This window comes from Rhodotorula paludigena (genome assembly GCF_050403205.1).
Source record: "Rhodotorula paludigena JCM10292 DNA, Rt_paludigena_JCM10292v1_ctg33, whole genome shotgun sequence".
NCBI lineage: Eukaryota > Fungi > Basidiomycota > Microbotryomycetes > Sporidiobolales > Sporidiobolaceae > Rhodotorula > Rhodotorula paludigena.
In genome coordinates this window covers 1-27,318 of record NW_027481425.1, presented here as the reverse complement: position 1 = coordinate 27,318, position 27,318 = coordinate 1, and the positions used below count along the sequence as shown (strand labels likewise).

The 27,318-nt window shown below is 65.5% G+C and overlaps 10 protein-coding genes across 10 annotated transcripts; 8 read left to right on the top strand and 2 right to left on the bottom strand.

Moving 5' to 3' along the window:
• Nucleotides 1-236: 236 nt before the first annotated feature.
• JCM10292_006589 (uncharacterized protein) lies at nucleotides 237-6,031 on the top strand (the record flags this gene model as incomplete). The annotated part of the gene is made up of 15 exons (XM_076650214.1): nucleotides 237-522; nucleotides 588-940; nucleotides 995-1,388; nucleotides 1,444-1,470; nucleotides 1,530-1,725; nucleotides 1,778-2,154; nucleotides 2,231-2,335; nucleotides 2,393-2,567; nucleotides 2,797-2,822; nucleotides 2,905-2,989; nucleotides 3,058-3,139; nucleotides 3,226-3,308; nucleotides 3,386-3,485; nucleotides 3,545-5,754; nucleotides 5,815-6,031. 15 exons carry the CDS (start codon nucleotides 237-239, stop codon nucleotides 6,029-6,031), a joined length of 4,716 nt encoding a protein of 1,571 aa, XP_076504174.1.
• A 673-nt stretch (nucleotides 6,032-6,704) lies between these two features.
• JCM10292_006588 (uncharacterized protein) lies at nucleotides 6,705-7,586 on the top strand (the record flags this gene model as incomplete). The annotated part of the gene is made up of 2 exons (XM_076650213.1): nucleotides 6,705-6,895; nucleotides 7,277-7,586. 2 exons carry the CDS (start codon nucleotides 6,705-6,707, stop codon nucleotides 7,584-7,586), a joined length of 501 nt encoding a protein of 166 aa, XP_076504173.1.
• A 522-nt stretch (nucleotides 7,587-8,108) lies between these two features.
• On the top strand, nucleotides 8,109-11,245 carry PPS1 (tyrosine/serine/threonine protein phosphatase PPS1; the record flags this gene model as incomplete). Its single annotated transcript, XM_076650212.1, has 5 exons — nucleotides 8,109-8,602; nucleotides 8,709-9,184; nucleotides 9,245-9,393; nucleotides 9,463-10,941; nucleotides 11,000-11,245. The coding sequence occupies 5 exons, from the start codon at nucleotides 8,109-8,111 to the stop codon at nucleotides 11,243-11,245; spliced, it is 2,844 nt and encodes a 947-aa protein (XP_076504172.1).
• Nucleotides 11,246-11,862: 617 nt separating this feature from the next.
• On the top strand, nucleotides 11,863-13,668 carry GCD7 (translation initiation factor eIF2B subunit beta; the record flags this gene model as incomplete). The annotated part of the gene is made up of 7 exons (XM_076650211.1): nucleotides 11,863-11,865; nucleotides 11,921-11,991; nucleotides 12,058-12,203; nucleotides 12,322-12,871; nucleotides 12,928-13,032; nucleotides 13,091-13,546; nucleotides 13,608-13,668. The coding sequence occupies 7 exons, from the start codon at nucleotides 11,863-11,865 to the stop codon at nucleotides 13,666-13,668; spliced, it is 1,392 nt and encodes a 463-aa protein (XP_076504171.1).
• Nucleotides 13,669-13,845: 177 nt separating this feature from the next.
• Nucleotides 13,846-15,782, bottom strand: JCM10292_006585 (uncharacterized protein; the record flags this gene model as incomplete). The annotated part of the gene is made up of 8 exons (XM_076650210.1): nucleotides 13,846-14,014; nucleotides 14,093-14,519; nucleotides 14,595-14,816; nucleotides 14,875-14,969; nucleotides 15,028-15,176; nucleotides 15,247-15,338; nucleotides 15,421-15,686; nucleotides 15,751-15,782. 8 exons carry the CDS (start codon nucleotides 15,780-15,782, stop codon nucleotides 13,846-13,848), a joined length of 1,452 nt encoding a protein of 483 aa, XP_076504170.1.
• A 224-nt stretch (nucleotides 15,783-16,006) lies between these two features.
• Nucleotides 16,007-19,198, top strand: JCM10292_006584 (COG2 family protein; the record flags this gene model as incomplete). The annotated part of the gene is made up of 9 exons (XM_076650209.1): nucleotides 16,007-16,285; nucleotides 16,410-16,753; nucleotides 16,810-16,921; nucleotides 16,980-17,615; nucleotides 17,695-18,018; nucleotides 18,107-18,247; nucleotides 18,309-18,498; nucleotides 18,565-18,847; nucleotides 18,919-19,198. The coding sequence occupies 9 exons, from the start codon at nucleotides 16,007-16,009 to the stop codon at nucleotides 19,196-19,198; spliced, it is 2,589 nt and encodes an 862-aa protein (XP_076504169.1).
• Nucleotides 19,199-19,457: 259 nt separating this feature from the next.
• On the top strand, nucleotides 19,458-20,297 carry SNF8 (ESCRT-II subunit protein SNF8; the record flags this gene model as incomplete). Its single annotated transcript, XM_076650208.1, has 1 exon — nucleotides 19,458-20,297. One exon carries the CDS (start codon nucleotides 19,458-19,460, stop codon nucleotides 20,295-20,297), a length of 840 nt encoding a protein of 279 aa, XP_076504168.1.
• Nucleotides 20,298-20,865: 568 nt separating this feature from the next.
• JCM10292_006582 (uncharacterized protein) lies at nucleotides 20,866-22,817 on the top strand (the record flags this gene model as incomplete). The annotated part of the gene is made up of 12 exons (XM_076650207.1): nucleotides 20,866-20,947; nucleotides 21,018-21,115; nucleotides 21,181-21,235; nucleotides 21,296-21,389; nucleotides 21,452-21,556; nucleotides 21,616-21,625; nucleotides 21,683-21,776; nucleotides 21,829-22,244; nucleotides 22,301-22,452; nucleotides 22,517-22,550; nucleotides 22,623-22,710; nucleotides 22,783-22,817. 12 exons carry the CDS (start codon nucleotides 20,866-20,868, stop codon nucleotides 22,815-22,817), a joined length of 1,263 nt encoding a protein of 420 aa, XP_076504167.1.
• A 269-nt stretch (nucleotides 22,818-23,086) lies between these two features.
• On the bottom strand, nucleotides 23,087-24,732 carry MRL1 (Mrl1p; the record flags this gene model as incomplete). The annotated part of the gene is made up of 7 exons (XM_076650206.1): nucleotides 23,087-23,443; nucleotides 23,536-23,689; nucleotides 23,794-23,868; nucleotides 23,972-24,043; nucleotides 24,171-24,360; nucleotides 24,418-24,477; nucleotides 24,600-24,732. 7 exons carry the CDS (start codon nucleotides 24,730-24,732, stop codon nucleotides 23,087-23,089), a joined length of 1,041 nt encoding a protein of 346 aa, XP_076504166.1.
• Nucleotides 24,733-25,063: 331 nt separating this feature from the next.
• On the top strand, nucleotides 25,064-26,953 carry JCM10292_006580 (NADH-quinone oxidoreductase subunit D; the record flags this gene model as incomplete). The annotated part of the gene is made up of 6 exons (XM_076650205.1): nucleotides 25,064-25,247; nucleotides 25,411-25,435; nucleotides 25,572-25,804; nucleotides 25,860-25,952; nucleotides 26,143-26,695; nucleotides 26,784-26,953. Coding segments are annotated over 6 exons (1,258 nt in total), but the record flags the coding sequence as incomplete, so codon positions are not given.
• Between the last annotated feature and the right edge of the window lie 365 nt (nucleotides 26,954-27,318).

Sequence of the window (27,318 nt, the reverse complement as noted above, 5' to 3'; positions counted from 1 at the left end):
TGGTCGCGTATCTGCCGCTCAGGCCTCCTGCAGGCCGCAACCCGCTGTTGCATGAGCAGAGTCTTCGAGGCTGATCCTTTGACCCTCCTTGAGCTCGAGTTGACTCTCAACGGTCGGCGAGCGAGAGCCGCCGCTCGACCCGCCTTCGCGCTGCTCCGTCTTCCGCTCGCTCGCACCGGCTTCGCTTTTCTCGCTCGCGTTTTGTTCGCTCTCGGGCGAGTTCGACGAGGCTGCTGATGGCCCCTCACACGCGCAGCGGCGGGCCAGCGCCGCTACGCCCTCGCCTGCTCACGCCCGAGCCGACCGCGCCGCCCCGTGCCATCGCTGAGCGATCCTGCCGCAAGTGCCGCGAGCGCCGCGTACGCTGCTCGCGCACCGTCCCGACGTGCGACGGGTGCCACCGCTTGAAGCTGGTGTGCGAGCTCTCCAAGCCTGGGTCGTGGCAGCAGGCTGGTCAGCGGTCGCACCTGCGCAAGGAGGAGCGAATCAATCGGTACAAGTCGAGCGGGACCGATTCGCCCAGTGCGCCGCGGATGTGGATGTCTCGGAGTCTGCCTGTACTGACGCGACCTGCTCCCATCCGGCAGGCAGTAGCCCAGCACCGCGGCTGACTCCCGGTCAGAGGCGCGACCCGGCACCGCGCTTCGCCGGTCCGCGCGTTCCGCTGCAGATCAGCCCAGCAACTTCAGCCGCGCCAGACTCGAGCGACGCGGCGAGCGAAGTCGCCACGACCGAGCCCTTCCCCTCGTCCCTCCCGCCACTGCACCTCCTTCCCTCGACGCTGCCCGGTTTCCCTGCGTCGATGCCTCCGACGGCCGTGCCCAATCCCCAGCTGCGCAAGGCTCGCGAGTTGCTGACAAAGGCACTCACCTACGGAGTTGACGCGGCGGTCGAGAAGGTTGAGATCAATGGGTTCGATGCCGAGAACCTTCTCTTCGAGGTAAGCCTTACTCCCGCCAATCGGCCAAGAGTGATCTGACGCTCTTCAAGACAGCTGCAAGCGTGCGATAACGCGTACAAGTCGGCCGATCCTGCGTCGCCCTCCGTTCTCTTCCCGCTCATCGTGACCTCGCCGAGTCCCGTCGCTCACCCCGAGGGCCCCAAGGCTCACGCCCTCCTTTCGACCTACTTCAGCCGAATTGAGCCGGAGCTCCAGCTTTTCCAGCCGCAGACCAAGCGCGACCTTTTTCAAAGCGAGTGCGTTTCGTACTGGATGAGCGGCGTCTCTTCGCCTCGCCGCGGGTGGCTCGCCAGCTACTTCGCCTCCCTGGCGCTAGGTGCGATGGGCATGACAGCCGACGAGTGGGTCGAGTCGGGCGCAGAGGGCTTCAAAGACCATTGCGGCAAGGAATGGATCGAGGAGGCAGGGAGGGCACTCCTCTCGGATGGTGCGTTCCTCTGCGCAGACTCGCGCGCCTACTTCACGCTCAAAGACCCCGACAGGCTTCACTCGCATGCCGACTCTCGACGGTAAGACAACGGGTACTCGCAGTCGATCTCGCGCTAACCTTCTCAACCCACCCGCCCAGGCGTGCAAGCTGCGCTCCTCATCCTCCACTACCACCTTCTCGGCTTCGGTCCTGCGCCTGATCTCGCGCTCATACTCTCTGGGATCCGCACGGTCCTGTCGGCGTGCTTCGAGCTTAAGCTGCACGTCGAGCCTGATTCGGTCGAACGCGTAGACGAGCGGAAGACGCTGTGGTGGCGTGTGGCCGAGCTCGAAGGGTAGGTCTCCTCACTCCAGTTGGCGCGTACCCGCTCAACAGCTCCACGACAGCTTCTGGGCGCCTCTCGCTGGAAGCAGATCGTCCCTCGCGCCGACGGCCTTCTCCACGGCCCCGCTTTCCAGCAGCACCCCCTCACACGACGACGAAGCCAGCCCTGCCGACTCCCTTCAGATATGCTCGCTCACTCTCCGCCTGACGCACCTGCTCAATCTCCCCGATGCGACCGCCGCTTTGGCTGACCTCTCGTCTCTCGTCGGCGAGCTCCGCCAGTTCGCGGACCGCCTCCGCGCTCACAGCGGATACTGCGAGTCGCAAAAACTCGTCGAGCTTTTGACGACGGTGACGAGCCTGCGTATGCACTCGGCGCTGCTCGAGCTGGGTCAGGCGGGCGGAAACGCTGGCGAGTGCGAGTGGGAGAGGAACGCCGGTGCGCTTGCCACCTTTCTATCAGACTGGCACACACGCGCGCGGAGACGACACCGATTCTGAAAGGGCGGAGTCAGCGACGCTGCTGGCGATGCATCCGCTCGACTGCCCACAGGTCTACCACCTCCTCGCCGTCACCACCTTCCTGCACGGCGCCATCATCATTGCGCTTCGCCTTCGCCGTGCGTCCTTTGAGGCTTTTCAATGAGGGCACGCTGACGCTGATGCGTCACGGGCAGTCTCGCCCGCACCTCTGACCCCGAGCACCGCGTCTGCGCTGTCTACGCGGCTCGTCGCGCTCGTCGACGCACTGCAGACGGCGTCATGGCCCGTCGTCGTCCACCAGACGGTTCAGCGTGGCGTACTCGTCCTCCAGGCGCTGCAGTATGTCTCGCCGCAGCCGGTGGGCTGGACGTGAGGCACGGTGGCGACACTCCTGCTTATCTCCGGACTGGGTTTGGTAGTTGCACTTGCCTGTGTACGACGTAGCAATGCTGTTGTCCGTTTCTCTACCGCCTGCGATGCGAGAATTGGGAGACAGCACCGCCTCCTCGGTCTTCATCACGGCGAGCGCAGCGGCTCTCCTCTCCTCCGCCCTCTGCATACACGAACCATTCCGCTGCTTGCTTCTTGAGTCCTGCAGGATGGCCACCTTCCTGCAGAAGATCGGTGCGCCGCACACACCCGCTGGCCCCGGTCCTGCTCGTCCCCGCTGACCTGCATCATCGCTCCCGGCCCCGCCTCCGCGCAGCGCACAACAACACGGTCACGCTCGCTCGGGGCGACCTCCGCGCCCTGCAGGAAGTCATCTCGAGCGAACGCAGGCTCGTAGACCAGTGCGCTTCCGCTCTCCGGTGCTGCTGCTCGGGGGCAAGACGCTAACCCACCCGACCCCGCTTTACAGGACCCAGCGCCTGTCCGGCGAGCGCGAGAAAGCTTCACATGCCCTGCGAGAATGGGGCAACGCCGAAGGGCCGGATCTTGGCGTGCGTCGAGCTGCCAGCTCCCTTGTTGCGCCGCGAGGCTGGCTCGCTGGTTGCGGCGCGCGTCTGATTGGCGTCTTCGTTCACAGGACGTGATCAGCAAGGTTACGACGCTCTACGACTACCTCGCCAAGGCCGAATCGGCCTTCTCGGAGCACAATGGCAACTACAGGTGATGCCGCCGTTCCATTACCCTCAAGCGCCTGATCAAAGGACAGAGAGCTGACGCCTTTGATCGGAACACCACAGGCTACGCTTCAAGGAGATCCGGACGAAGGAAGAGAATCTGGCTTCGCTACGAAAGTCGCGCGACTCGCTCGCAGGCAGGATCGATGCTCAAGAGCGCAAGGTGCGCGCCCATGGTTCTACTTCGCATACTGGCAGCGCTGACCCTTCCTGCCTGTACAGGTTTCCAAGATGAAGGAGGAGAACAAGGACCTGCCGACGCAGCGGCAGCGGCTGCGCGACATGCAGCAGGAGATGATCGGCCTCGAGAACAGCGTCTTGACGGAGGAGACGAGGCTGGGCGACTTCAAGCGGAGCGCGACGCGCGAGGCGCTCTCGCTCAAGCTTGGCGCGATGCTTGAGCTCGCCGAGAAGACCGTGATCATCGCCGAGCTCGGCAAGCTCATCGTCGACATGCTGCCGATGGACGAGACGGCGCCCGGTCAGCCGCGCGCCTACTACGACGGCTACGGGCGGACGGAGGAGCTGCTTGCCGAAGCGCAGCGATGCCTGCAGGACGTCGTCTTCAACCCGGCACCGGTCACTGAGGGCTTTTCGCAGCCGCGCGCCCAGCAGTACAGCGACGGCATAATGCACCCTCAGCAGCACCAGCAGTCGCAGCAGTACGAGCATCAGCAGTACGCCTCAGAGGGTAGCGCGCACCCGACGAACCAGTTTGACGAGTCGGGCATCCGAGCGGTCCAGCCAGCATCCGCCTCCGAGTTCGGCGCCGACCATGGCCGCGCTACGTCTGGCCAGCACTACCCCGACGCTTCCTATGCCAGCTACCAATCGCAGCAACAGCCCAGACGGCAAGACTCGTACGCCTCGCCCGACCCGCAGCATCAGTATTACGGCTCGCCTGGCCGCGACCAGCGCCGCACGAGCCAGATCCTGCCCGAGCAGCCGATGCCGCACTCGGGACCGCAGCTTCAGCCTCTGCCGGACTTCCGTCCGCTCAGCGTCGTCGCCCCCACCGCATCTCAGCACCAGCAATCGCAGCAGTCGCAGCTTCGCTCGCCAGCCGTCGAGGGCTACATGTCCGCGACACCGATGCTCGCGCCGCCCATGCAGGACGAGCGGTACAACCCGGACCGCTCGAGCCTCGCCTACATGGACGAGGGTCCGCTCAGCGATGCGCCACACGGCGAGGCCGGACCTGACGCGCACGCGCGCGAGGTTGAGGACCGCGAGCAGCGCGAGTATGAGGATGCGCAGGCGCGCGAGAAAATCGAGCACGAGGAGATGCAGAACAAGCTGCGTCAGGCTGGGTATGGCGCAAGCCCGTATGGGCAGGAGCAGCACTACGGCTCGTCGGAGCAGGACCATGGCGAAAAGCGCCCGTCGGCCGAGCACGCGCGCTCGCCGCACCAGTCGGTAGAAGACACGGAGCGTCGCGACGTGCACGAGACCATCGCCTCGCCTGCCGACCCGTCGAACAACCAGCTCAGTCCCATCACCGAGGTCGCCTCGCCGTCGACGACCCAGCTAGCAGCAGGCGCTTCGCCGGCTCAGCAGTTCACCGAGCCGCACGTCCAGCAGCAGAGCCAGTCACCGACGCAGCCGCAGTACCCGGCGCAGGACGGGTCCAACATGGCGGCTTCGCAGCCGAACATCCCGATCGACTTCGTTCGCCCTCCTTCGGCTGCCGAGTCGCGCCATCGCTACGAGGGCGGCGACATTCCTCGCTCGTACACGCCTGTCGGCGCACCTCCCACCACCGCTACGCCGATCTACGCCGCGCACGCCGCCCCGCCTCGCGTTTCGACCGACCCCTCGTCGGGTACGACTTCGCCTCTGCCTGCCTCGCCTATGGCGCCGCCCAACCCGCCCTTTACCGGCGGAGCCTTTGAGCCGCGCCCTCTGACGCCCAAGGGCGAGCGCCGACCGGTCCAGATCCGCCCGCAGGGCGACGCTCTCGGCTCGAAGCACGGCGACATCTTTGTCGCTGGGCGCAGCGACAGCTCGCCATACTCTCCGGCCGCGCCGCGCTCACCGTACGGCCCGGCCAACCCGGCGGAAGCGGGCTTGTCTGGCTACTTCCCCGCGAGCTCGACTAGCTCGAACGGCGAGCAGAAGCGCACGCTTCCTGCGGGCGCATTTCGTCGAGGTCCGGCTGCGAGCGCCTCGGCCGGCTCGTTCGCCGCGTCGGGGTACCAGTACGACCCGGCGGCGCAGCGGCCGCCGCTCGGCCCGTCCGAGAGCGAGCGCATCGCGCAGCAGTGGCGCGAGAGCGCCGTCCCGCTCACGCCCGAGCAGCAACTGCAGCTGCAGCAGGGCGCCGAGGGCATCGACGAGGTGCCGACGCCGAGCTTCGACACGCGGCCGCTGCAAGTCAACAAGAACCGCGCGGGTGTCGGGGCGGGCGGTGTCGCGCGCAGCGGGACCATGCCGTATGTCCCCCGGCCTTTCCCGCCAGCTCAACGGCGCACTGACCCTCTCTCACCATGCAGGACGCTTATGACCGCACCGCACGGCCGCTCGCTCGGTGTGACCAACCCCGATGTCGCTGTCGACTCGCCCAGCGCCGTCGGTCCCGCCTCGCCTCCTGCCGACGCTGGCTATGCTTCGCCCCCTCTGAGCGCAGGCTACGGCTCACAGGGCCAGCCGCTCAGTCCTGGCGCGCAGAGCGGGTTCGGACAGGCGAAGTTCGTCACTCGCCTTGACTGAGCGGCTCGCGCCTCTCTGCCCGATGCTTCAATACCCATACCCTTCTGTAGATACTCTTATGTGACGTTTAGTGCGCGTCTGTGAATGCTTGAACATGCCCGAATCGACTGCAACGGGCCGCACGACTGGGCCGTCACCGCGGAAGCGCATGTCACTCCGCTTCTCCTTCTCTTGCTCCCGCCATTCACCGCGCTCCGGTGAATGCTCGGAAGCGCGATGCGTTCGCAGCACTGTACCCTGCACTGCGGTCTGCAGCGCGCCCACAACCTGGACGAGGTGGGACAAGGTTGGCGCTTATCTCGCTCGAGGACCTGGACGGCCGGTCAGCTTCCTGCGTCCGCTGGACTGCCACAGACCGCCTGTGCACCGAACTAGTCCAGCTGCACATTCCCAGCTCCTCGCACGCGATGCTTGTGCCCTTCAAGCTTTTGGCGCACGTGCCCTCGTGAGGCGACCGAGGGTCCGCCTCGATTCCTCGCTCTCGCTCGCCGAAATCTGGCTCGGACCCTTGCTGTGCTTGCTGAATGACCACTGAGGCTGCGACGACACGCTGGCTCGTGCTCACGGGCGCGCTTCTGTACCGTGCGTCCCCCCGGTCCGTACCTTTCAATCGGGGTCTGCTCGCTAACCTTCCAGTCGGCCGACGAGCGCAGCACCGCGCCTAGCGGTCATCATGAGCGATGCAAAGCCCGTTTCGACGAGCACCGTTGTCGTGAAGGACGCCTGGCTCTCCTTCGACGTCTCTGGCGTACCGTTCGTCGAGCCGTGTTACGCCAACGTCCTCGTCAAGGGCTTCAACGACGAAGACGGTCTCGCACTAGCGGAGAAGGACGGCGAGGCATACAGGCTCTGGGTGTGGGAGAGGTGCTGTCCGGGCAAGCGGGATCAAGGCACCTTTCCGCCGCAGCTCGAGGTGCGCCGCGCTCAAACGGTCCTCGTTCCTGTTGCGTATGCTAACAGACTAGCTGTACAGGGCGTCGCATACGAGTTGGACGCGAGGGATCATGCCGCAGTCGTGCAGCGCGCCTGCGCGTTCCTTCCTACAGTCCCGACTGTCCTCGCTCCTATTACCGCAACACGCTATGAGAAAGGCGATCCTGAACAGCCTACGGGCAACATCGAAGGCGAGGTACTGGTCATGCAGCCAAAGGACCGCAGACCTGGACTGCAGCCAACAGCAGAGTCAGTCTGTCTAGGTAGCCCTCCGTTGTCAGACAAAAGCACTGACCCGCTTCTTCCGAAAAGGTACCACACTGTGGTGCTCCGTGGCGCTTTCCTCAACGCTCTCTCACGGCCCTTCCTCATCCACTTGATCAGCCTGCGCCCGTTCGACCGCTCTTCACGCCTCAAAGCGCTCGCGCGCACATTCTACCGCCTGTGCCTCATCCCGTCCTTCCTCCTCTTCTACTTGCCCGCGCGCATCTTTGCAGCGCCTGCATGGGCCGAGATGGGCGGCTACCTGCTAGGACAGGGCGTCGTCAAGCTCAAGGCGCTCGAACGGCTCGCGAGGGGGTTCGTCGGGAGCGGGTGGCGCAACGATGTCGTCAAGCCGTAGGCGGCGTCGATTGCACCTAAATAGAGACGTGCAACAGACACTTTCATCTTGCTTTCATCCGTTCTTGCATGACGCAGCCGCTGCGAGAGGACGGCTGTGTCGCGTGCGCTGCGCGGAAGCATTTAGAATTGGAGAACCCTGACGAGCAGGCTGACGAGCAACCGAGGTGGGCTTCGCTGCGGCTGCGAACAGTGGAGCACGGTGAGGCTGCGTTCCGTCAAACCTTGTCGATCACTGGGATTGTTTCGTGAACGTCGCGTCGAGACGTGAGGGAACGTGCATGAAGCGGGTGTTTGCACTCGGCTCGCAGCCGGACCAGTGATGCGTTGGCCTGCGTACTGTGTAGACTAGAAGACACGTCTGGACCGCGTCATGTCACTCCGGATGCTCGACGAGATGAGAGCGAGGGGTGCGTGCACGCGCGAAAGCGCAACGGCCGCACGCGAGGCGATTGTGTCGCTTGCTCTCTTTCTCTCCGGCATGCTCTCCCTCTTCCTCCTTGACGAGCCTCGCAGCGCTATGATGCCCGCTCAGCCTACCGTGCAGCTGCATCCGCAGGCCTCGCGCACACAGCGCTCGCCCGCCGCATCGACGTCGTCGTCGCCGTCGTCCAACTCGCCGCTCGCAGCGACGCCCTTCTTCCCGGCGCTCGACTCGCTCGTGAGCCCGCGCAGCCCCTCGCACTCAGGCCAGTCGCTCCGCCGCTCGCCCTCCGCCTCGTCCCCGACCACTCCGCGCGCCTCATCTCGCCAGCAACAGCAGCAGGCGGCGACACCGAGGCACGGCCTCACGGGGCTCGATGCCGCCCAGTTCCCGCTCTACTCGCTCGCCAGCACTGTCCCCGAGATTCGTGTCCTCACCGCCGAAGAATACGCTGTACTGCACGAGGCACACTCGCGCGTCAAGCTCCCCGAGACGGAGCTCTTCCCCTGGAGCCACGGCGGCGCAGACCTCCCCTACTCGCCCGCCGCGTCCTACTTCGGCTTTGAGAAGGGCAAGGCCGCCCCGACGCCCAGGTAAGCCGGGATCAAGTCCGTTGAGTGAAGGGGCTCGAGCGGAAGCGCCAGCTTCCTTCGAGCTTGCCGAATCATGACCGCTGACGCTCTGCTCGGCTGCCCGCAGCTACCGCGGTCTGACTACTATCTGCGCCCCGCCACTGCCCGCTCCGACGCGCTCATCGTCGACCCGCTCGCTCCTCCGCCGCGGCTTCACTTCGTCCTTCTCGTCTTGGAGTTCTTCCAGCTCGTCCAACGCCACCTCCGCCAGCTCGTCCCGCTCTCCCTCACCTCCAGCAAAGGCGATCCCGACCTGCCGCCTCGTCTCGTCTTTCGAGGCGCACTCGCTACTCACCAGCGACCTTTCGTCGGGCCACGCCCTCTTTGCGCTGCCTGCCGCCGAGACGTTCGAGAATGTCAACCTGCGCCACTTCCGCCTCCAGGCCGTCAAGTACGCCACTGTGAGCGATGTCGTCGTCTATGGCGAGAACGGCATCGACGAGTCCGTCGTCGAGACGGCGAGTCGGGTCCGCGAGGCCATGGACCACGAGTTTGAGCGGCGCGGCGGGCTCGGGATTCGCTACAACGTCTACATCATCGCCGGTGCGTTTGTTTCTTTGACACACCTATACTCTGTTGACTGACACCGAGCGCGACTTGCAGATCCCTTCACCGCTTTCGAGCAGGCGCACCCCGAGCTCGTCGCCATCGACTCGCACGGTTTTGCGCGCAACAAGCTCGACTTTTTCAACCGCGAGCGCGAGGAGATGCGCGTGCTGACGGAGAAGTCCGAGATTGGCGAGAACGTCTGGGTGCGTTGCACTCGCCGGCCTTCTCAAAGCGAGCTTTGCGCTGACCGCGCTCTTCGCCTCCGAATACAGCTGGGAAACACGCAGGACGTGCCCCAGTCCATGTCGCGCGGCCGCCCCATCTCATCCGACTCCACTTCGAGCCTTTACGAGGACGGTAACCCCTACTCGTTCTCGATTTGCATCGAAGCGCACGACGGCGCAGCGCTTGTCGACGCTTCACTCCTCGGCACGGCCGACCAAGCACTTGGCCTGCTGGAACAGCAAGGTCACGCTTTCGAGGAGGTGCACCACCTTCTTTCGCCTGACAACGAGGTTGTCGAAGCGAAGACGTGCATCCTCCGTCCGCCCGTCGACGACATTGTCCATCTCGAGTCCGTTTCTACGGCGAGTGCGATCGGTCGCTCGAGCCAGGTGCAGGCCGCCTTCATCGCCCAGCTCGTCGACCTCGCTGTCTGGATCCGCGACCAGGCATCGCCCAACCCGCTCTCGCACGGCGAGCGCCTCCCGCGCCGCGTTCTCCTGCACTGCGGCGATGGCTACACCGAGACGTCGCTCCTCGCACTCGCGTACGTCATGGTATCACGCCGCCTGTCGGCGCCCGAGGCGTACCTCTTCCTCCAGCTCGACGCCGAGCGCAGCTTCTTCGTCTACCCGACCGATCGCGAGCTCGTGCTCAAGATCGAACAGCGAGTCAAGGTCGTCCTCGAGCGCGAAGACGACGAGGAGCGCCAGATGCGCCGCTGGGTCGCAGAGCAGCGGGCTATCGCCACTCTCGGACCCGTCGTCGCCCCTGTCGAGGAGGTCAAGCCGGAGGGCGTCAGCGAGCTCGCCGAGTTCGGTGTCGTCGGCGCAGCCAGCTCGTGCGGCATGGAGCGGTCCGACTCTGGCTTCGTCGACTCGACCGAGGATCCCACCGCGGGCCAGCTCAAATCGTCCCCGGCGTTCGTCGCTGAGGTCGGCCGCATCGAGAAGGAGCTCGAGCTGCAGCTCGGGCAGAAGCGCGAGATGCAGCTCGCCGACCCGGATCGCGACGCGTGGTTCTTTGGCCCCACGTTCGAGGGGCACTTCCCGAGCCGCATTCTTCCGCACCTCTACCTCGGCAACGTCAACCATGCGCAGAACGCGCTCATGCTCAAGGCGCTCGGCATCACGCATGTTGTGTCGATGGGCGAGACGGCGCTGCACCCGCCCAAGGCGCCTTCGGGCTTCGCAGCGTTCACGTCCGCGTTCCGCTCCTCGCCGTCAACGCCCGACTCGAGCGCGCCAACCAACTCGCTCTGGCTTGAGGAGCGCCTCGGCAACATCTCGGTTCTCGACATGAAGAACGTCAACGACGACGGGATCGACTCGATCCGCCCGTGCATCGACGAGGCGCTCGCGTTCATCATCAAGGCGCGCGAGGCGGGCGGCAAGGTCCTCGTGCACTGCAAGGTCGGCGTGAGCCGCAGCGCGTCGATCGTCATCGCGTACCTCCAGCAGGAGCTCGGGCTCGACCTCGCTTCAGCCTACCTCGTCGTCCGCTCGCGCCGCCTCAACATCCTCATCCAGGTGCGTCATTTCAGGTCTTCTGGCTCGACACACGAGACTGACTAGCGTACTCGCACAGCCCAACCTCCCCTTCTTCGGGGCGCTCCACGCGTTCGAAGGCGAGCTTCTCGAGCGTGTCGAGCACAACGCGCGCAACAGCCACAGCCGCAACTCGTCGACCGGATCGGACGCGAGCGTCTACCCCGACTTGACGCGCGACACGGTCGACACGCTCGGGCACCCGGGGCTCAAGCGCAGCAACCGCCTCGAGTGGAGCTTCCTCTGCGCTCAGATTGCCCACCTCAACGAGCGCTTCCTCTGCTGATAACCGCCCTATCCGTGAGTCTCTGCCTTGCACTCCGGTTGTTTGTTGACGTTCGCTCACGGTTCTGCCTCCCCTTCGCAGAGCTCTCCCTCCCTCGCCTATTCCACTCGTCCATTCTTGTACCGCCTCCTCACAATTTCGCGCATGTTCAGTCCTTCGTCCCATCATCATCCGGCTGTGTTGTTCGCCGCCCCGTCTGTCCCGCTTAGCCACGTCGTCACGCCTTTCCGCACTCCTGTATCACCTCCCCACCCTTGTTGCGCCCATCCCTTTCTCTCTGTTTCGCCTTTCCGTGCTCGTCGGTCTGTTTCACTCCTCTGTTCGTGTTGGGTGTACGTTGTCGTTCAATCCGTCGCTTGTCGGTCGTTTCTGTGGTGAGGCTCGCAGGTAGGTCGAGAAGGACTAGTCCTCTGCGCAATTGCGTGGTCCTTCGTGCTACACAATCTGCTAGTTACAGAGACTAGAGCGCGCCAACAGTCAAAGGTAAAGTTGTCGCCGCGGAGAAGCGCTTTCTCCTTCCGACGAGGACGAGGTCGAAGTCGAGCCGACTTCTCTCCGCCCATCGCCTCATTCGCGCGCTGCTCGAGCTTGCAGGAGCATACGGCCGGTGCTCACAGATGGTGTGCCTTCTCAGCCAGCCGCACGCGCCCAGCTTACCTCTTTGCGGTTGTGCAGGAAACCGTCGGCGTTTCGAAGCACGGCGTGCACCGCCGCATCGATGCGCTCGCGACGAGGCTCAGGCGGAGGTGCGTGTGGCTGCTCCTGCGCCCCCTGGCCCGCGCAGCTGACCCGCTCTCGGCGTCGGCGCGCAGGCAGCTCATCGGGTCCCGCGAGGTCGCCCTCGAGGTCATCCGCTTGTTCCGCGAAGTCGTCGCAAACGCAAAGTTCTCGTCGTTCGAGCAGCTCGTGCAGCATCTCGACGAGGTCGGCAAGGTCCTCCAGGATGCTGGGCCCAAGGGTACGTCAGCGGCCGGCTCAGCCCTCCTTAGGCGGGCACGATTCTTCTGCACCAACGCCTGGACGAGATGCGCTTCTGGAGCTGTAGTCGAAGTGCTGACATACGTCCGCGACTGCAGAACTCGTCGTGACCAACATGACCCGCCGCATCTGCATGCTCGTTCGTGAAGAATACCAGACGGCTCTCTCCAACCACCTCGACGAGCTCCCTTCCTCCCCGAGCGGCGCGCGCACACCACCAGTGCCCGAGACGCCCTCTCTCAACCGCGACCTCACCAGCTCGTACTACACTGAGCGCGACCTTCCCGTCCGCCCTCCCGGCGCCGCCCTCGGCAGCTTCTTCGACCTGCTGGGGCACAAGCCCGCCGCAGACGGCGTCCAGCCGTCCAACAGCTTCGGCTTTGGGTCTTCCTCCTCGTCCACCACCCCTTCCGCCTCCGTCCCCGCCTCGCCCGTCCAGTCTCCCTCGTCCTCGCAGCCGTTCCAGCGCCCGCATTCGCTCCACTCGTTCTCGAGCTACGACGGCAGCTTGTCACGAGAAGAAGAGTTCTCGAAGCGCAGCTTCCACCTCAAGCCCGTCTTCATCGAGGCGATCCAGGAGCTCATGGACGAGGTCGAGATGACGGAGCGGAGTGTCGGCGAGCAGTCGACGGACCACATTCACTCGGGGTGCGTGCGCTGTGCCTGTCAATGTCGCGCGCGAGCTCACCGAGGCGGTCTCACAGCGAGTTCATCATGACGATCGGGCATTCAAAGACGGTCGAGGCGTTCCTCAAGAACGCGGCACGAAAGCGCAAGTTCACTGTCATCGTCGCCGAGACTGCTCCATCGTCCGTCGCCTTCTCTCGCTCGTCGAATCTGCGCGCGTGCTGACTCTGGCGGCCGCAGCTTCTCTGGGCGCAATCACGCCCTCGCCCTCTCTGCCGCCGGGATTCCGACGATCCTGATCCCCGACTCGAACATCTTTGCGCTCCTGCCGCGGTGCACCAAGGTGCTCCTCGGCCCGCACATCATCCTCGCCGACGGCGCGCTCCTGTCGATCAGCGGCTCGCTCCCGCTGTGCCTCGCGGCGAACCGCATGCGCGTCCCCGTCGTCGCCGTCGGCGGCATGTTCAAGTTCTCGCCCGTGTACCTCGGCGAGGCCGACTGGGGCATGCGCGACCTCGGCAGCCCCGAGGAGGTGCTCCAGAGCACCGACCCGTGCGTGCAGCTCCCCGCGCAGGAGCTCGCGCGGATGGGCGGCGCCGCGGCCGAGGACGCGGCGGACGACGACGAGACCGAGGTGCTCAACCCGTACTACGACGTCGTGCCGAACGACCTCGTCAACCTCTACATCAGCAACCTGTGCGTCCGCCGTCTGTTGCCCGGTCCTGTCCGTGCTGACCCTCTCTTTGCTCGCTCGCAGTGGCGGCCACCCCTCCTCGCTGTTGTACCGTCTTCTGAACGACATGTATGGGTCGCAATAGACTGCCCTGGTGCATTTCGCTCACACGCCCGCGCGGACTCTGGCTGCGAGAGAGCTTATCTGCCGCGGGTAGTTCGGTAGCAGATCATGCCTGCCAAGCGCGCTAGCCATCGCGGTCTCGCTCGCCAGCCCAGCCCCAAACAGTCGAGCCAGTGTCCACACGCGAGTTCGCTTCGTTTCACCCGGTGCGGACCTCGATCTCGGCCCTCCCGCGCGTCTTTACGCCCTTGTACACGCTGTACTGCTCGTTGAGCACCTTGAGCGTGTTGATCCGCAGGCCCGAGAAGCCCGACGCGGGCGAGTCGAACGTGAGCGTCAGGAACGGGGGCTTGCGCGCGTCGGGCGAGCTGCGCGGCGCAGAGTGATCGGCTCGTCAGCTGGGGAATGTCTACTCGAGACAAGATGGGGGGCGCTCGAGGACGCACGCGTAGTACTGCCCCTCGAGCACGGCGGGCCGGTCCGTCGAGCACAGCTGGTCCACCCTCCACACGAGCACCTGCCTCCTCTCTCCCTCGCGGGTGCCCTCCCCTCCCTCGTCCTCCCCCTCAACGACCTCCCACCTCCCCGCGCCTCCTCCGCCCACGCTCCGCCCGCGCTCGTCCGTCGCGAGCGCCCCGCCCGTCGCCGTCGCCATCACGGCGTGCGCGCCCCGGGCGAGCGGGAGGCGGAGCTCGAGGCGGGTGAGCGGGCGCGAGGGCGGGGCGCGCGAGGTGAGCGCGAGGCGGAACGCGCCGCCCGAGGGGCCGAGGGTCACGGAGGTGCTGAGCGAGAGCGGGAGGAGCGCGAGCGCGAGGGCGGGGGTCGTCGAGGGTGGGGTGTGCACGAACGAGAGGAGGGGGAAAGAGCCGTCCGCTGTGCGGGGTGGTGAACGTGGGTTAATCCATCTGGAGGTGATGGTGATGCAGGAAGAGAGAGGGGAGAGCTCACGCGGGACAAACGAGACGACCTTGTCCTTGTTCCACCTGCCGTAGCGCACGCACGAGTGGAACGCGGCGCTCTCGTCGAGCACGGCCGGGTCGGTGAAGGTGAGGGCGAGGTCGGGCATGCCCGACAGGCGCGAGCGGCACGAGAGGGCGCCCGCGATGCTGCACGAGAGGGGCTTGCCCGCCGCGTCGAGCGTGAACGAAAGCGTCTCGGTCAGGTCAAAGTCTGCTCGTGCGTGGTGTCAGCCCTGTGCTGCGTTTCTCAAGAGCTGGAAAGGGCGCACAGATCTCGTTCGAGGTGTACCGGATGCCCTGCCGCCGCCAGGGCAGCGGCGAAGCGACGAGGGCGTTGGCAGTCGTCTGCGACGGGATGTTGAGACTGCAGTACCATCGATCAGCTTTCGTGTCACCGCTCAACAAGTGCCATGCAACCGCACCCAGCAGCGGTGGCGGCGTTCAAGGCGACTTTGAAGAACTGCGAGTCGGGCGGGACGACAAGCTCCTTGAGCTGCGACGCCTGCGAGAGCTGAGGTCGGCCGCCTGCGACCATCTCGTGCAGGAGGGCGAGCACGACATCAAAGTGGTCCTGCGGGTCGGGCAGACGAGAGGCGGTGAGTAGCCGTTTCGAGGACCGGTTGCGCGGGAGTGGGGCGCACCTTGAGGCTGCCCTCGGTCACGGGTCCACCGATGTAGGTCTTGAGGGTCTCGTAGAGCTCTGTGAGAAAGGTGAGGGGGATGAGGGGGTCGACTGCGAGTGCACGCGGAAGCACGACGAGGGGGTCCGGTCAGCGGGCGTGGTGTCTGCGTGCGACGAGGAAGGAGGTGCGCACTGTCGTGATCTACGGGAGCGATGTAGCGGAGTCCCGCTCGCTCGATCTGGCAGACTGCGAGTCCGCGGGGAGCGGTGCGGGTGCGGCTGTGGTGGGGGCGATGGTCGTCGTCGTCGTCGTCGCCGTCGTCGTCGCTGTCGTCGCTGTCGTGAGGGTGGCGGGATTGGCTGTGAACCCAGACGACGGGTTTGCTGTGTGCGACGGCTGCGTCGATGGCGAGGGCGGCGTCGAGCGAGTTGGCGAAGTGGGTCGAGAGGATGCGCCGCCTGCGGGAGGGTGCGCGGGGTGAGTGTGGGTGGTACTACGAGTGACAAGATGGCCTCCACTTGCCCGCTCCTGTCGGTGATTGCGATTCCCTGCATCTGGGTGCGACTCGGAGTGGAAGCAACCCGACGCAGCTGCAGCCCGCCCTCGTCCCTCTGCGCGCTCTCGCCTCGAGTGCGACAGACACGCGTGCAGAGCGTGCACCTGGGTACGCTGCTCGCTGCCCCCACTCGCTCAGACTGTCCCCGCCGTGCGCTCCCCATCAATCCGCCCTCGCGACCATCCCGACCTCGCGTCGCACCCGGCTCTCGCGCCCTCGACCATGGCCGGGGACGCACTCGAGGACCCGTTCAACCCGGACCAGACCCAGGGACACGCGCCCGAACCCCGCCCGCAGGCGCTCGGCGTGCCCAAACCCGGGCACCGCCCCACCTTGACCGCGCTCCTCTCGACCACCGACCTCGACCAGGCCACCGCCAGCGACCTCGACCTCCCGACTGCACCCCCACTGAGCCACGCCGTCCTCGCCGGAGACGACTTTGATGCCAGCGACTTTCTCCTCGCCCGCCGACACGCCCCGCTCGACGACCTGCGCAGCGAGGTCAGTCTCGCGCTGCCCTGCACTCGCTGTACCCTTGCCATGCGCTCGACCACTTTGTCGAGCGAGGCGCTTGGTTGTGCGTGATGGCATACCCCGACTGACCTGCTCCCGCTCTCCGTCGCAGTTCCGCGCCTACCTCGCCACGCTCCGCACCTCGCTCGTCGGCGTCATCAACGAAGAGTACGAGGCCTTTATCGGCCTCTCGCTCGGCCTCAAGCACGCCAACGTCGCGCACTCGCTCGCCACCATCCGCCGCCCCGTCCTCTCGATCCGCGCAGAGGTGACGCGCGTCCAGCACGAGCTCGACGACATGCGCGCAGAGATGAGCGCCGTCCTCGACGAGCGCAAGGACGTCCGCGAGCAAAAGGCCCTCATGCGCAGGCTCCTCGCCACCGACGAGGCCGTCGCAAAGGTCGAGTCGCTCCTCAACGTCGGCGACGCGGCCGACAAGGCGCGCGCGCTCGACCTGTGCGTGCGACTCTACCCTTGGACGGTCGCGACACACTGACGCGGGTCGCTCACAGGTCCGTCGATTCGCCGGCAAAGCGGCTCGAACGCGTTGCGAGCGAGTACACCCACATGCGCTACCTGGTCGAGCGCGCAGGCGACCTGCCCTTTGTCAAATCGCTCGAGCCGGTGCGCATCGTGCTTCTCAGCCTTTCCGCACACGCTAAAGCTTTGCGCTCGCCTACAGCGCATCTCGCGAACAACGACCGCCCTGCAATCCGACCTCTCCGCTCTCCTCTCGTCCATTCTCGCCGGCTCCCCCTCCGCCCCTTCCTACCGCGAAGAGCTCACGACCGCACTCCGCACCTTTGCCTCTCTCGGCCTCGTCTCGCAAGCCGAAGACCTCATCCGCACCTCTGTCGTCCGCCCCTTCCTCCGCCACGCGATCCACCGCGACGCGCTCTCTCCCTCCTCCGCCTCCTCTTCCTCCCCACCCGACACGGCGAGCGCACCCGCCCACGTCCCCCCCTTCTACCGCCTCGACCCGCTCGCCTCGCCCGCGGCAGCAGCGCCCGACGCGGCCCCGCTCGCCGCGCTGTTCAACCGCGTCCTCGCGTTCGTCGCGCACGAGTGCGGCGTCCTACTCGATGTTGCCGAGCGCACGCTCGCGGACGTGCCGGTCGGCGGCGGAAAGAGCGGTGGCGCGGCGGCGAGCTCGAAGCGCGGGAAGGAGGACAGCGGCGCAGCGCCGGAAGAGGCGCGGGAAAAGGTCGAGGGGTTCGAGGTGCTCGCGAACGTCGTCGTGGACGAGGTGGCGACGGCACTCGTCGGCGAGCTCGGTAGTGTGGTCTTTGCGGCGGGGAGGCCGACCGTGTTCCACCAGGTGCGTCGGGCGCGCTCCACGTCGAGTCGGCGTGTCGGTACAGCCCGACTGACTGGATTTCTTCGTGACCCATGCGCAGAACTACCTCCTCACGACGGCGTTCATCGCGCGCCTCGAGTCGATCTGCCCGACCCTCGCGCGCCTGCACTCTCTCCGGGCGCACGCATCCTACACCTCGCTCCTCAAGCGCTTCCAGCTCCCCGTCTACTTCCAGCTGCGCCTCAAAGACGCCGTCACGTCGATCGAGCGCGCGTTCGACGTCGGCGCCGCGAGCGGCGGCGGCGGGCACGAGGGGTTCGTCATGAGCGAGAGCGAGGCCGTGTTCAGGGCGCTCAGGAGGTGCTGGGACGATGATGTGTGGCTCGAGGAGCTTGCGGGCAGGTTCTGGAGGCTGACACTGCAGGTGCGTCGGGGTGGCTGCGCTTTTCAGTCTGCGTTCGGCGCCATCAGTGGTTGGCAGACGTTGACTTATACCTGCCACGCGGACGCAGATCCTGAGCCGGTATCGCACCTGGCTGAATGACAACGTGCCGCGCTATGTCCTCCCCTCCAGCTCGTCGAACGCCAACCTGTCGGCACTCGCGGCGGGCAATCCGCCGAGCCGGTCTTCAGCGGATGGCGACCGTAGTCGGGTACGTCCTCTCTCGACTTGACCTCATTATTTGCGTGCTGACCCTGGCCCCACTTCCGCAGCTGACTCCCTCAGCGGGCGGGACTCGTCCTGGCACGCCCGGCGCCGGCGACGACGTCTCGGAGGAGACGACGCTGCGGCAGCTCACGGTCCTGATCGCCGACGCGCGTCTGATGGAGCGCAAGGCGGAAGAGCTGTTTAGTCAGCGGATGCAGGCGCGGTTACCGGGCGAGAGCGAGGCGGGAGCGGCGGGTCAGTTCTCGCCTTTCTTTCTGTGTCTCCGCTGCGCCGCTCACCTGCTTCCTTCCCCTCTCCCAGACGTCATGGCCGAGTCCCTGTCCGCAGTCACGTCGCTCGTCCCGTCCCTCTCGTCGCAGATCGTCACGATCCTCGTCAAGCGCTCGGTCGAGCCGCTCAAGCTCGTGCGCTCGGTCGCGTCGCAGGTGCGCGCGAGCACGCGCAAAGGTCCGCTCGAGCCGAGCTACTTTGTGCACAGCATCCTCAAGGAACTCGGGGCGTACCTGGCCGGCCCGGGGAGGGTCGTCGAGGAGGAACTCCGCGTAAAGTGGGCGACGGCGGTCGTCGACGACATTGCTGGGCGGTGCGCTCTCCTCTGCCTCCCTCCCTGCCGCTTGAATCGGACTGTTGTTGACCCTCTCGTGCTTTCGGCAGGTACGCGGCGATCCTGTCGACGCAGAAGAAGACGGAAGACTCTTTGCGGTGGCTGAAAAAGGGGCGCCAGGGCCTGTCGTTCTTTGGCCGCGCGACGTCGACCGCGCCCGACGACGGCTCGACCGACGACGACCGCGTCAAGCAGCAGATGCAGCTCGACGTCGAGGCGCTCGCAGAGGACGCAAAGGCGCTCGGCGTAGACGTCGATGCGAGCGAGGCGTTCCAGGGGCTGAGGAGGGCTACGACGAGCGAGGGAAAGGAGGGAGAGGAGAAGAAGTAGAGCTCGAGTCGGTACTGTCGTGTGTAGGCAGTTTGTCGCATCATTTCTGTGCATTGTTGTATTACGCTGCGGACCTGTCGGTTTGCGAGGAGCAGGAGTGATTGCCGTCCCCCCCACGGGTTGCCGCTGCTCGTACTGCATTGCAAGAGGTCTACTCAGAGTGCACAAAGCTAAGCAGCGGCCCAGCTGAACTTGATGCATTTACCCCTCCCCCACCTCCTCGCCTCTCCTTGCTTGCCCTCTCTCCACCGCTGCCACGATGGCACGGAGAGCCGGCTACAGCTCGCTGCAGCGGCATCTCGACTCGAATGCTCACTTTGGCACGCTCGGCAGCTCTGTCGCCGCGCAGCAGACGGCGTCGCTCTCATCGCAACTCGCAACCTTCCAAGCCGCGCTCTCGGCCTTCTCGTCGCAGCACCGCGCAAAGATCCTCTCGAGCCCCGAGTTCCGTACCCACTTCTCGCAGCTGTGCGCCGAGCTCGGCGTCGACCCGCTCGGCGGCGGCGCCAAGGGCCTGTGGGACAAGATGGGCGTCGGCGACTGGTACTATGCGCTCGGAGTGCAGGTCGTCGATGTGTGCCTGCAGAAGCGCGAGCGCAGCGGCGGCCTCGTCGCGCTCGACGAGGTCATCCGCGAGGTCGCCAAGCTGCGAGGCGGAGCGGCCGCCGCCGCGCACAGGGGCAAGAAGGCCGCGCCCGGGTCGGCGGGAGCCGCAGCCGCGGCGGGAGGCGCGGCGGCGACGACCGAGATCACCGAGGCAGACGTGCAGCGCGCGATCGAGGCGCTCGAACCGCTCGGATGCGGCTACTCGATCCTCGAGGTCGGCGGGAAAAAGGTCGTGCGGTGCTCGCCCGGCGGGCTCGACCGCGACTCGCTCATCGTCATGGAGTCGGCGTCGGCGACGGGGCGCGGCGCCGTCACGCGCGACGACGTGCTCGAGTTTACGGCGACGAGGGACGGCGCGCTTCCGTGGGACTTGGACCGCGTCGAGCGCGCGCTCGAAAAGGCACTCATGGACGACGGCATGGTCTGGATCGACGAGCCCGAGGGGTCCTCAATCCGCACGTACTACGCGCCAGGGCTGTTCGTGATGGAGTAGACTTTCGCGTTTGCAGAACGAGGTGATTTACAACGCCTCCTCGTGATCATTCCCCTGTCAAACTTGCTGACTTGCCCACTCTAGATGTCTATACAGCGATCCGTTGACCTGTTGTTGTACGCCGTATTGCACGTCACCCCTTGGAATCGCATGTTCAGCAGGATTTCGAACGATGTTTCGAGGCCATCCGCAGCTCGCGACACGGCACTTGCTTCGTCCCGCACGCGAGGGCGTCAGACGCAATGCCTGTTGCGGCACGTGGCGAGGGGGACCCAGGCGGCTGTCTGCGGGAAAGAGAAAGGTCGACGTTGCCCTCGGTCGAGGTGCCTCGACTTCCATCGGCAAGCCTCAATCGTCTTCCTCGCTTGCGTAGCAGCGCTGCCGGTCACGAGTCTTGTCGAAAGAGCTGCTGCGTCAGCTAGGACCGGCAAGGAGTGTGGTCCAGCTTGAGCCGGCCGACCGGCCACGGTTGGCCCGGTGGCAGCGAAGCGAGACGCCGGAAGTTCGCTCGGCAAAGTCGCGTCCTCCTCTCCTCTGCTTCTCACCTCCACTCGACTGCATCCAAGCCATGGCTAGCCTCCTCACCTCGACCATCGACACCCTCCGCGGCACCGGTAAGAGCAAGCTGCTCCGCAAGAGCCCCGACGATGGTCCGTCCCGTCCCTCCCCCACTCGTGCTTCGTTCCGCTCTCTCGCTCACAGACGGCGCCCATGCCGCAGTCGTCATCACTTTCGCCGGTCGCACGGCTCTGCAGCGCGCGCGCAAGGGCGGCTTCAAGGACATGAGCGTCCAGGAGCTCCTCATCGCCTTCTTCAAGGTGCGCATCCGGCTTCTCTTCCTCGCCCTCTTGCGCTGTTGTGCTGACGTGCGATGGATCGACAGAAAGCTGTTGCGGAGATGAAGATTGACCCGGCCCTCATCGGCGACATTACTGTCGGTACGTCTCCCGGCGCCACCTCTCTCCCCCGTCCGCGGCTCACGCAATAGTCCTCCGCAGGCACCGTCCTTCCTCCCAAGGCTCCTTACGATGCTCGCGCATCTGCCCTCGCCGCCGGCATCCCCGAAACTGTCCCTCTCCAGATCATCAACCGGTGCGCTCCTTTCCCTCCATCGCCTCGTGTTCTGCCCTGACGTTGCTGCCTCTCACCCGCAGCTTCTGCTCGTCGGGCCTCATGGCCGTCTCGAACGTCGCCAACCAGATCCGTAACGGCGAGATCGAGATCGGCTTTGCTGTTGGATTCGAGAGCATGAGTGCGACGTGCGTTCTCTCCTTGTACCTTTCGGACGGGCAAACGCTGACAACTCTTTCGCTCGCAGTCCGGACAGGGTACGGCGAAGCTGAAGACTGATGCAGCGCACCGAGCTGACGCTCATTGACTTGCAGGGCGCGGACTCGTTCGCGGATGAGGTCCTCGCACACCCGGTCGCGAGGGACACGCAGCACCCGATGGGCTGGACGTCCGAGAACGTGTCGAAGGGTGCGTTGTCGAGCTCTTCCCGCATGCTCGCATACTAATCCGCCTTCGACAGACTTCAACATCACCCGCGAGCGCATGGACGAACTCGCTGCCATCTCGCAGCAGCGCGCTGCACAGGCGCAGGCTGCGGGCTACTTCGACAAGGAGATTCTCCCTATCGAGGCGCTCGTCGCCTCCAGCACGCCCGCCGCGGCTGGCGGCCCGGCGCCGCAGCGCGTCAAGACGCTCATCACGAAGGACGACGGCATCCGCCCGGGGACGACCAAGGAGGCGCTGAGCAAGATCCGCCAGGCGTTCCCGCAGTGGGGCAACGGCACGACGACGGGCGGCAACGCGTCGCAGATCACGGACGGCGTCGCCGGCGTCCTGCTCATGACCCGTCGCAAGGCGGAGGAGCTCGGGCTCGAGATCCTCGGCAAGCACGTCGCGACTTCGGTCGCCGGTCTCCCGCCGCGCATCATGGGTATTGTGCGTCGTGCGTGTCTCGTCACGCCGGAGCAAGACTGACTCGGTTGCTTGCGCAGGGCCCTGCCTTTGCCATCCCCAAGGTTCTCGAGCGCTGCGGCATCACGAAGGAGGACGTCGACCTGTTCGAGGTCAACGAGGCGTTCGCGTCCATGCTCTCGTACTGCATCGACATCTTCGGTCTTCCCCACGACAGGACCAACGTCAACGGGTGCGTCGCTGTTCACGTTCCCTCCCCCCGACGTGCATCTTGACTCACGTTTGCGCGTCTACAGCGGTGCCATCGCTCTCGGACACCCGCTCGGCTGCGTGCGTCTTCTCGGCGTCCGTACCACACCCGACATTCGCACTAACGCGCTTTTCTCTCTCCTCGTCCCGCAGACGGGCGCGCGCCAAGTCGCGACGGGCCTGCACGAGATCCGCCGCCGCCAGGGCAAGATTCTCGTCACGAGCATGTGCATCGGTCTCGGTCCGCTGCTTCTTCTTCGGTTGCCGACGTGCGCAGGACGAACGCCTGACTGACCCACTTTCGTCACCGCAGGCATGGGCGCCGCGGCCGTCTTTGTCGCCGAGTAAGCCAGGTCAAGCTGTTTGGGTCAGGGTTCTGTTGTAGTTTGCGCTTCACCTTCTCCTTTGCAGTCGTACCCTTTTTCCGTGCACCATTCGTTGCGAGCGGAGCAGGGAAGAATTGACTTGGGCTTTTTGCACGCACGCCCACGGAATGGAATGAGGGAGTATGCATGTGGTAAGACTGAAACGGAAACGAAAAACCAAACTGCCTGTGCGCGTCCTCCCCTCTCATCACCGCCACCTCCGTCCTCATCGTCTCTATCTTCGGCGGCCCCTCAGACCAGGTTGTCGCCCTTCCCGTTGACGCCCTTGGTCCCCGGCATCGCCAGAGCGTCCTCGTCGTCGTCCTCGTCGTCCTCGAGCAAGCTCCCGCCGCCCGCGAGCGGGTTGTGCGCCTCCCTCTCGCGCTGCGACTTGCTCGGCACGGCGGGCGGGCTCGCGCGCGACGAGGCGGCCGAGGCAGAGGGCGCCTTCCACGCTTCGGACGAGTAGTCGGGCCCGCCGTCGGGCCCAACGTGCTGGTGAGAGGGCGCCGGCTGGTAGTTGTAGTTGTACTGCTGCGCCGCCGCAGAGCGCTGCTGCCGCCGGCGCGAGACGGCTTGGAAGACGTTCTGCGCCGTGTCGATCACCCACTGTGCGTCGGAAAACACCGTTTCACATAGCGCGGGTCAGCTCGTATCGAGGCGAACCTGAAAGTGCGCGCAGATCCGACGAGAGAACGCACGATACCAGCGACGACGACCATGTCCTTGACGAACGAGACGGCGCCGCCGAGCCCGCCCGATTCGTTCCCTCCGAGCGTGCGGCCGCCCTTGTTGCCGAAGAAGCGCGTGTAGAGGAAGAAGGCGCCACCAATGACGACGGCGAGCCAGAAGAGGCTGTGGGGAGCACGTGCGACAGGTGAGAATCCGGTGCATAGCGAGACACGCTTATGTTCGCCGTGGAGCCAGTGAGCGTTTCGTCGCCGAGAAGCCGGACTCACAAGACGAGGGCGCCCCAGATGGCCGAGAAGAATCCGCCAGAAGTCGCGCACGCATACGGCGTCTTGATCGTGAAGCTGCAAGTCAGGGTGATCAGTTCGTCTACCCAATCCTATACGATCATTCGCTGTAGCAGCTCGGAGGAGTTTCAGAGCGAGGAAACTGTGGAGAGAGACGCACAAGTAGGTGCAGTCGTCGAGCGAGTCGATCAGCGTGACCTCGTTGCTCGACGTCCACGACTTGTCGCATTGCCTGCGGGGCAGAACAAGCCAGGGTCAGCAAGGCGCGCGCGGCCAGACTATGCTCAGGAGCGGCGAGACGAGCGCGAATGTGCAATCTTCGACGGCTTTGGAGTATTGCGGTCGGGCGCGAGACGCACAAGTAGATGAGGGACGAGCGCTTTGCGTTCGAGTTGGGGCAGGACGCGCCGTTCTTGTACGTGAGCGAGAGCTGGCCGTTGTGGTAGCTCGGGGAGTAGCTGTACTCGCCGAGCGAGATGCCGCCGCGCGAGTCTTCGATGTAGGCTCCGTAGCCCTGTGCAGCTTCGGCGGGCGAGGCGTCGGGCGAAACTGCGGCGAATGGGGTCAGCCCGACGACAAGAGGGGAGACGGAGTAAGTGGGCGAACCGGTTCCGCAGAAGTTGATGGAGATGGCGCCGCCGTCGGGGTTCGTTGCCGTGTAGTCGGCTGTGTCAAACACGGAAGCATGAGCTGCAGTCCAGGACGCGAACATTGAAGCCGAGTCGCGTGGTGGAGTGCGAAGCTCCACATGCGAGTGAGCACGGCAGAGGGACGCGTGCTGGACGCACACTTTGCGCGGCGGAGGCCGGCAATGTCGAACGTGCCGATGGACGCGCCCGAGATGCGGCACTTGCTCGAGGCGGCGAGGGCCGACGACGCGAAGGCGGCTAGGATGCCTGTGAGGCGGAGCGACGAAACCATGACAGCGGGGTTGCGAGCGAGTCGGGTTGCTCGTGTGTGCTCAGACTGAAAGCCCGCTGGTGCACACGCGTCGGGGGCAGCACGGAGCGAGGCGAGCGGGCGAGATAGCACGCGCGAGCGAGATGGGGACGAGGCGACGTGTCGATGCAAGGTGCAGGTTGTTCTGTGGATGTGAGCCTATCTTTGACTACTTCGTACGATGGTTCCGCCCAGTGGATCTCGCTACAGAGGCGTCGCCGCGGTGAGACCCGGACTCGAGCGACGGGCGGCGTCGAGGGCGAGGCGAGCGCGGGTTTGGCCGTCGCCGCTCTTCCTCCTCGCGCCGTGCACGATGCTTGCGAGTCTCGCCCGCCCCTTGCAGCGCCTTGCGCGCCCGCAGACCCCCCGCCTCGCCCGCGCCCTCGCGACAGAGGCCTCTCGGCCGATTGCTACTGGCCAGTACGCGACCGTCGAGGACCTCCACCACCGCACCGCCCAGGAAATCCTCCAGGAGCGCGAGCAGGGCAAGGCTGGCGGTGAGTCCCTTGACCCGCTTCAAGTCTCGCGGCATGGCGCCGTGAGACGAGCACGACGCCGCCACCTCTCGCTCCTCCTCCTCGACATCGGCATCTTCGCGAATGCTCCCTGCCTTGATACGTTCGAGCTTCTGACTGACCACATGCGCTCTCTCCTCACCAGCGATGCGCCACTTCACCCTCAACTTGTACGTCATCTTTCGCAACCCTATCCTGCGCCCCATCGCTTGCTCGCAGGCATGCGTATCATCCCATGCTCCAGCAGGGACTCTTGTTGTCGCGCTCGTCTGTCGTACTGACCATCATTGTCTGCCCGCCATGCAGCGGTCCCCAGCACCCGGCAGCGCACGGCGTGTTGCGCCTCATCCTCGAGCTGAACGGCGAAGAGATCCTCCGCGCCGACCCGCACATCGGCCTCCTCCACCGCGGCACCGAGAAGCTCATTGAGTACAAGACTTATACTCAAGCGCTTCCCTACTTTGACCGCCTTGACTACGTCTCGATGATGACCAACGAGCTCTGCTACTCGCGCGCGGTCGAGAACCTCCTCAACATCGGTTGGTGGCTCTTCATTGACGCTGCCTACTGTCGCTGACTCTGAATGTCCTGCAGAGGTCCCGGAGCGTGCCAAGTGGATCCGCACCCTCTTCGGCGAGATCACTCGCATCCTCAACCACCTCATGGCCGTCCTCACTCACGCCATGGGTGCGTACCCGCCTGTCTCGCCTGTGTCATGTTTAAACAGTCTCTCTGACCATTTCTTCGCACACGCACCGGCTACACCTTCTCCTTCGCCGTTTCTCCTTCGCCGTTCCTCCGCCTCGACCTGCCCTCCCCTCGCCTTCCTCAATGCCCTTGCCACCACGCCATGCTTCACCGCCTCGCCCGTGCGCAGACGTGGGTGCCCTCACGCCCTTCTTGTGGGGCTTCGAGGAGCGCGAGAAGCTGATGGAGTTCTACGAGCGCGTCTCGGGCGCTCGCCTGCACGCGGCGTACGTGCGCCCGGGCGGCGTCGCGTACGACCTCCCGCACGGCCTCCTCGAGGACATCTACAAGTGGGCGACCGCGTTCGCGGACCGCGTCGACGAGATCGAGGAGGTCGTGACGGGCAATCGCATCTGGAAGCAGCGCACGGTCGGGATCGGCGCCGTCACGGCGCAGCAGGCGCTCGACTACTCGTTCTCGGGCGTCATGCTCCGCGGGTCGGGCGTGCCGTGGGACATCCGCAAGGTCGCGCCGTACGACGCGTACGACAAGGTCGAGTTTGACATCCCCGTCGGCAAGAACGGCGACTGCTACGACCGGTACCTGTGCCGCGTCGAGGAGTTCCGCCAGTCGCTGCGCATCATCTCGCAGTGCCTCGACAAGATGCCCTCGGGCCAGATCAAGGTCGATGACCACAAGATTGTGCCGCCGCCGCGCGCGTCGATGAAGGAGTCGATGGAGTCGTGCGTTTCTTTTCTTCTTTGCGGCCGGATTCCGCTCCGACGCTGCTCTCTCGTGTGCCTCTGTTGCTCACGATGCACGCGCGCACAGGCTCATCCACCACTTCAAGCTCTTCTCGGAGGGCTACTCGGTCCCGCCCGGCGAGACGTACGCAGCGATCGAGGCGCCCAAGGGCGAGATGGGAGTGTACCTCGTATCCGACGGATCGAACAGGCCTTACAGGTGTAAAATCCGGGCACCAGGATTCGCGCATTTGGCCGGTAAGTCATCATTTTCCTTCCTCCTGCCTCATTTTTCCCCTTGTCTCCTTTCTCCGCCCTCTTCCCCTCGTCTCCGATGCTCCCATGCATCTCTTATGCGCTCTTCATCCCCGGCTGCGCCCCGGACCCTCCGGTTCCCGGGAAGAGGATCACTCTACCCCGCGCCGGGGGGGGGGGGGGGGGGGGGGGGGGGGGGGGGGGGGGGGGGGGGGGGGGGGGGGGGGGGGGGGGGGGGGGGGGGGGGGCCGTTGCAGCGGTGACGGGCGCAGTAGCTTGGCATGGCGTTGACGGAAGACGTGCAGTTGCAGCCGAGTTGACCCTGGAGACGAGGCGCTGCAGCTCGGTAGACCCAGTTGATCCTGACG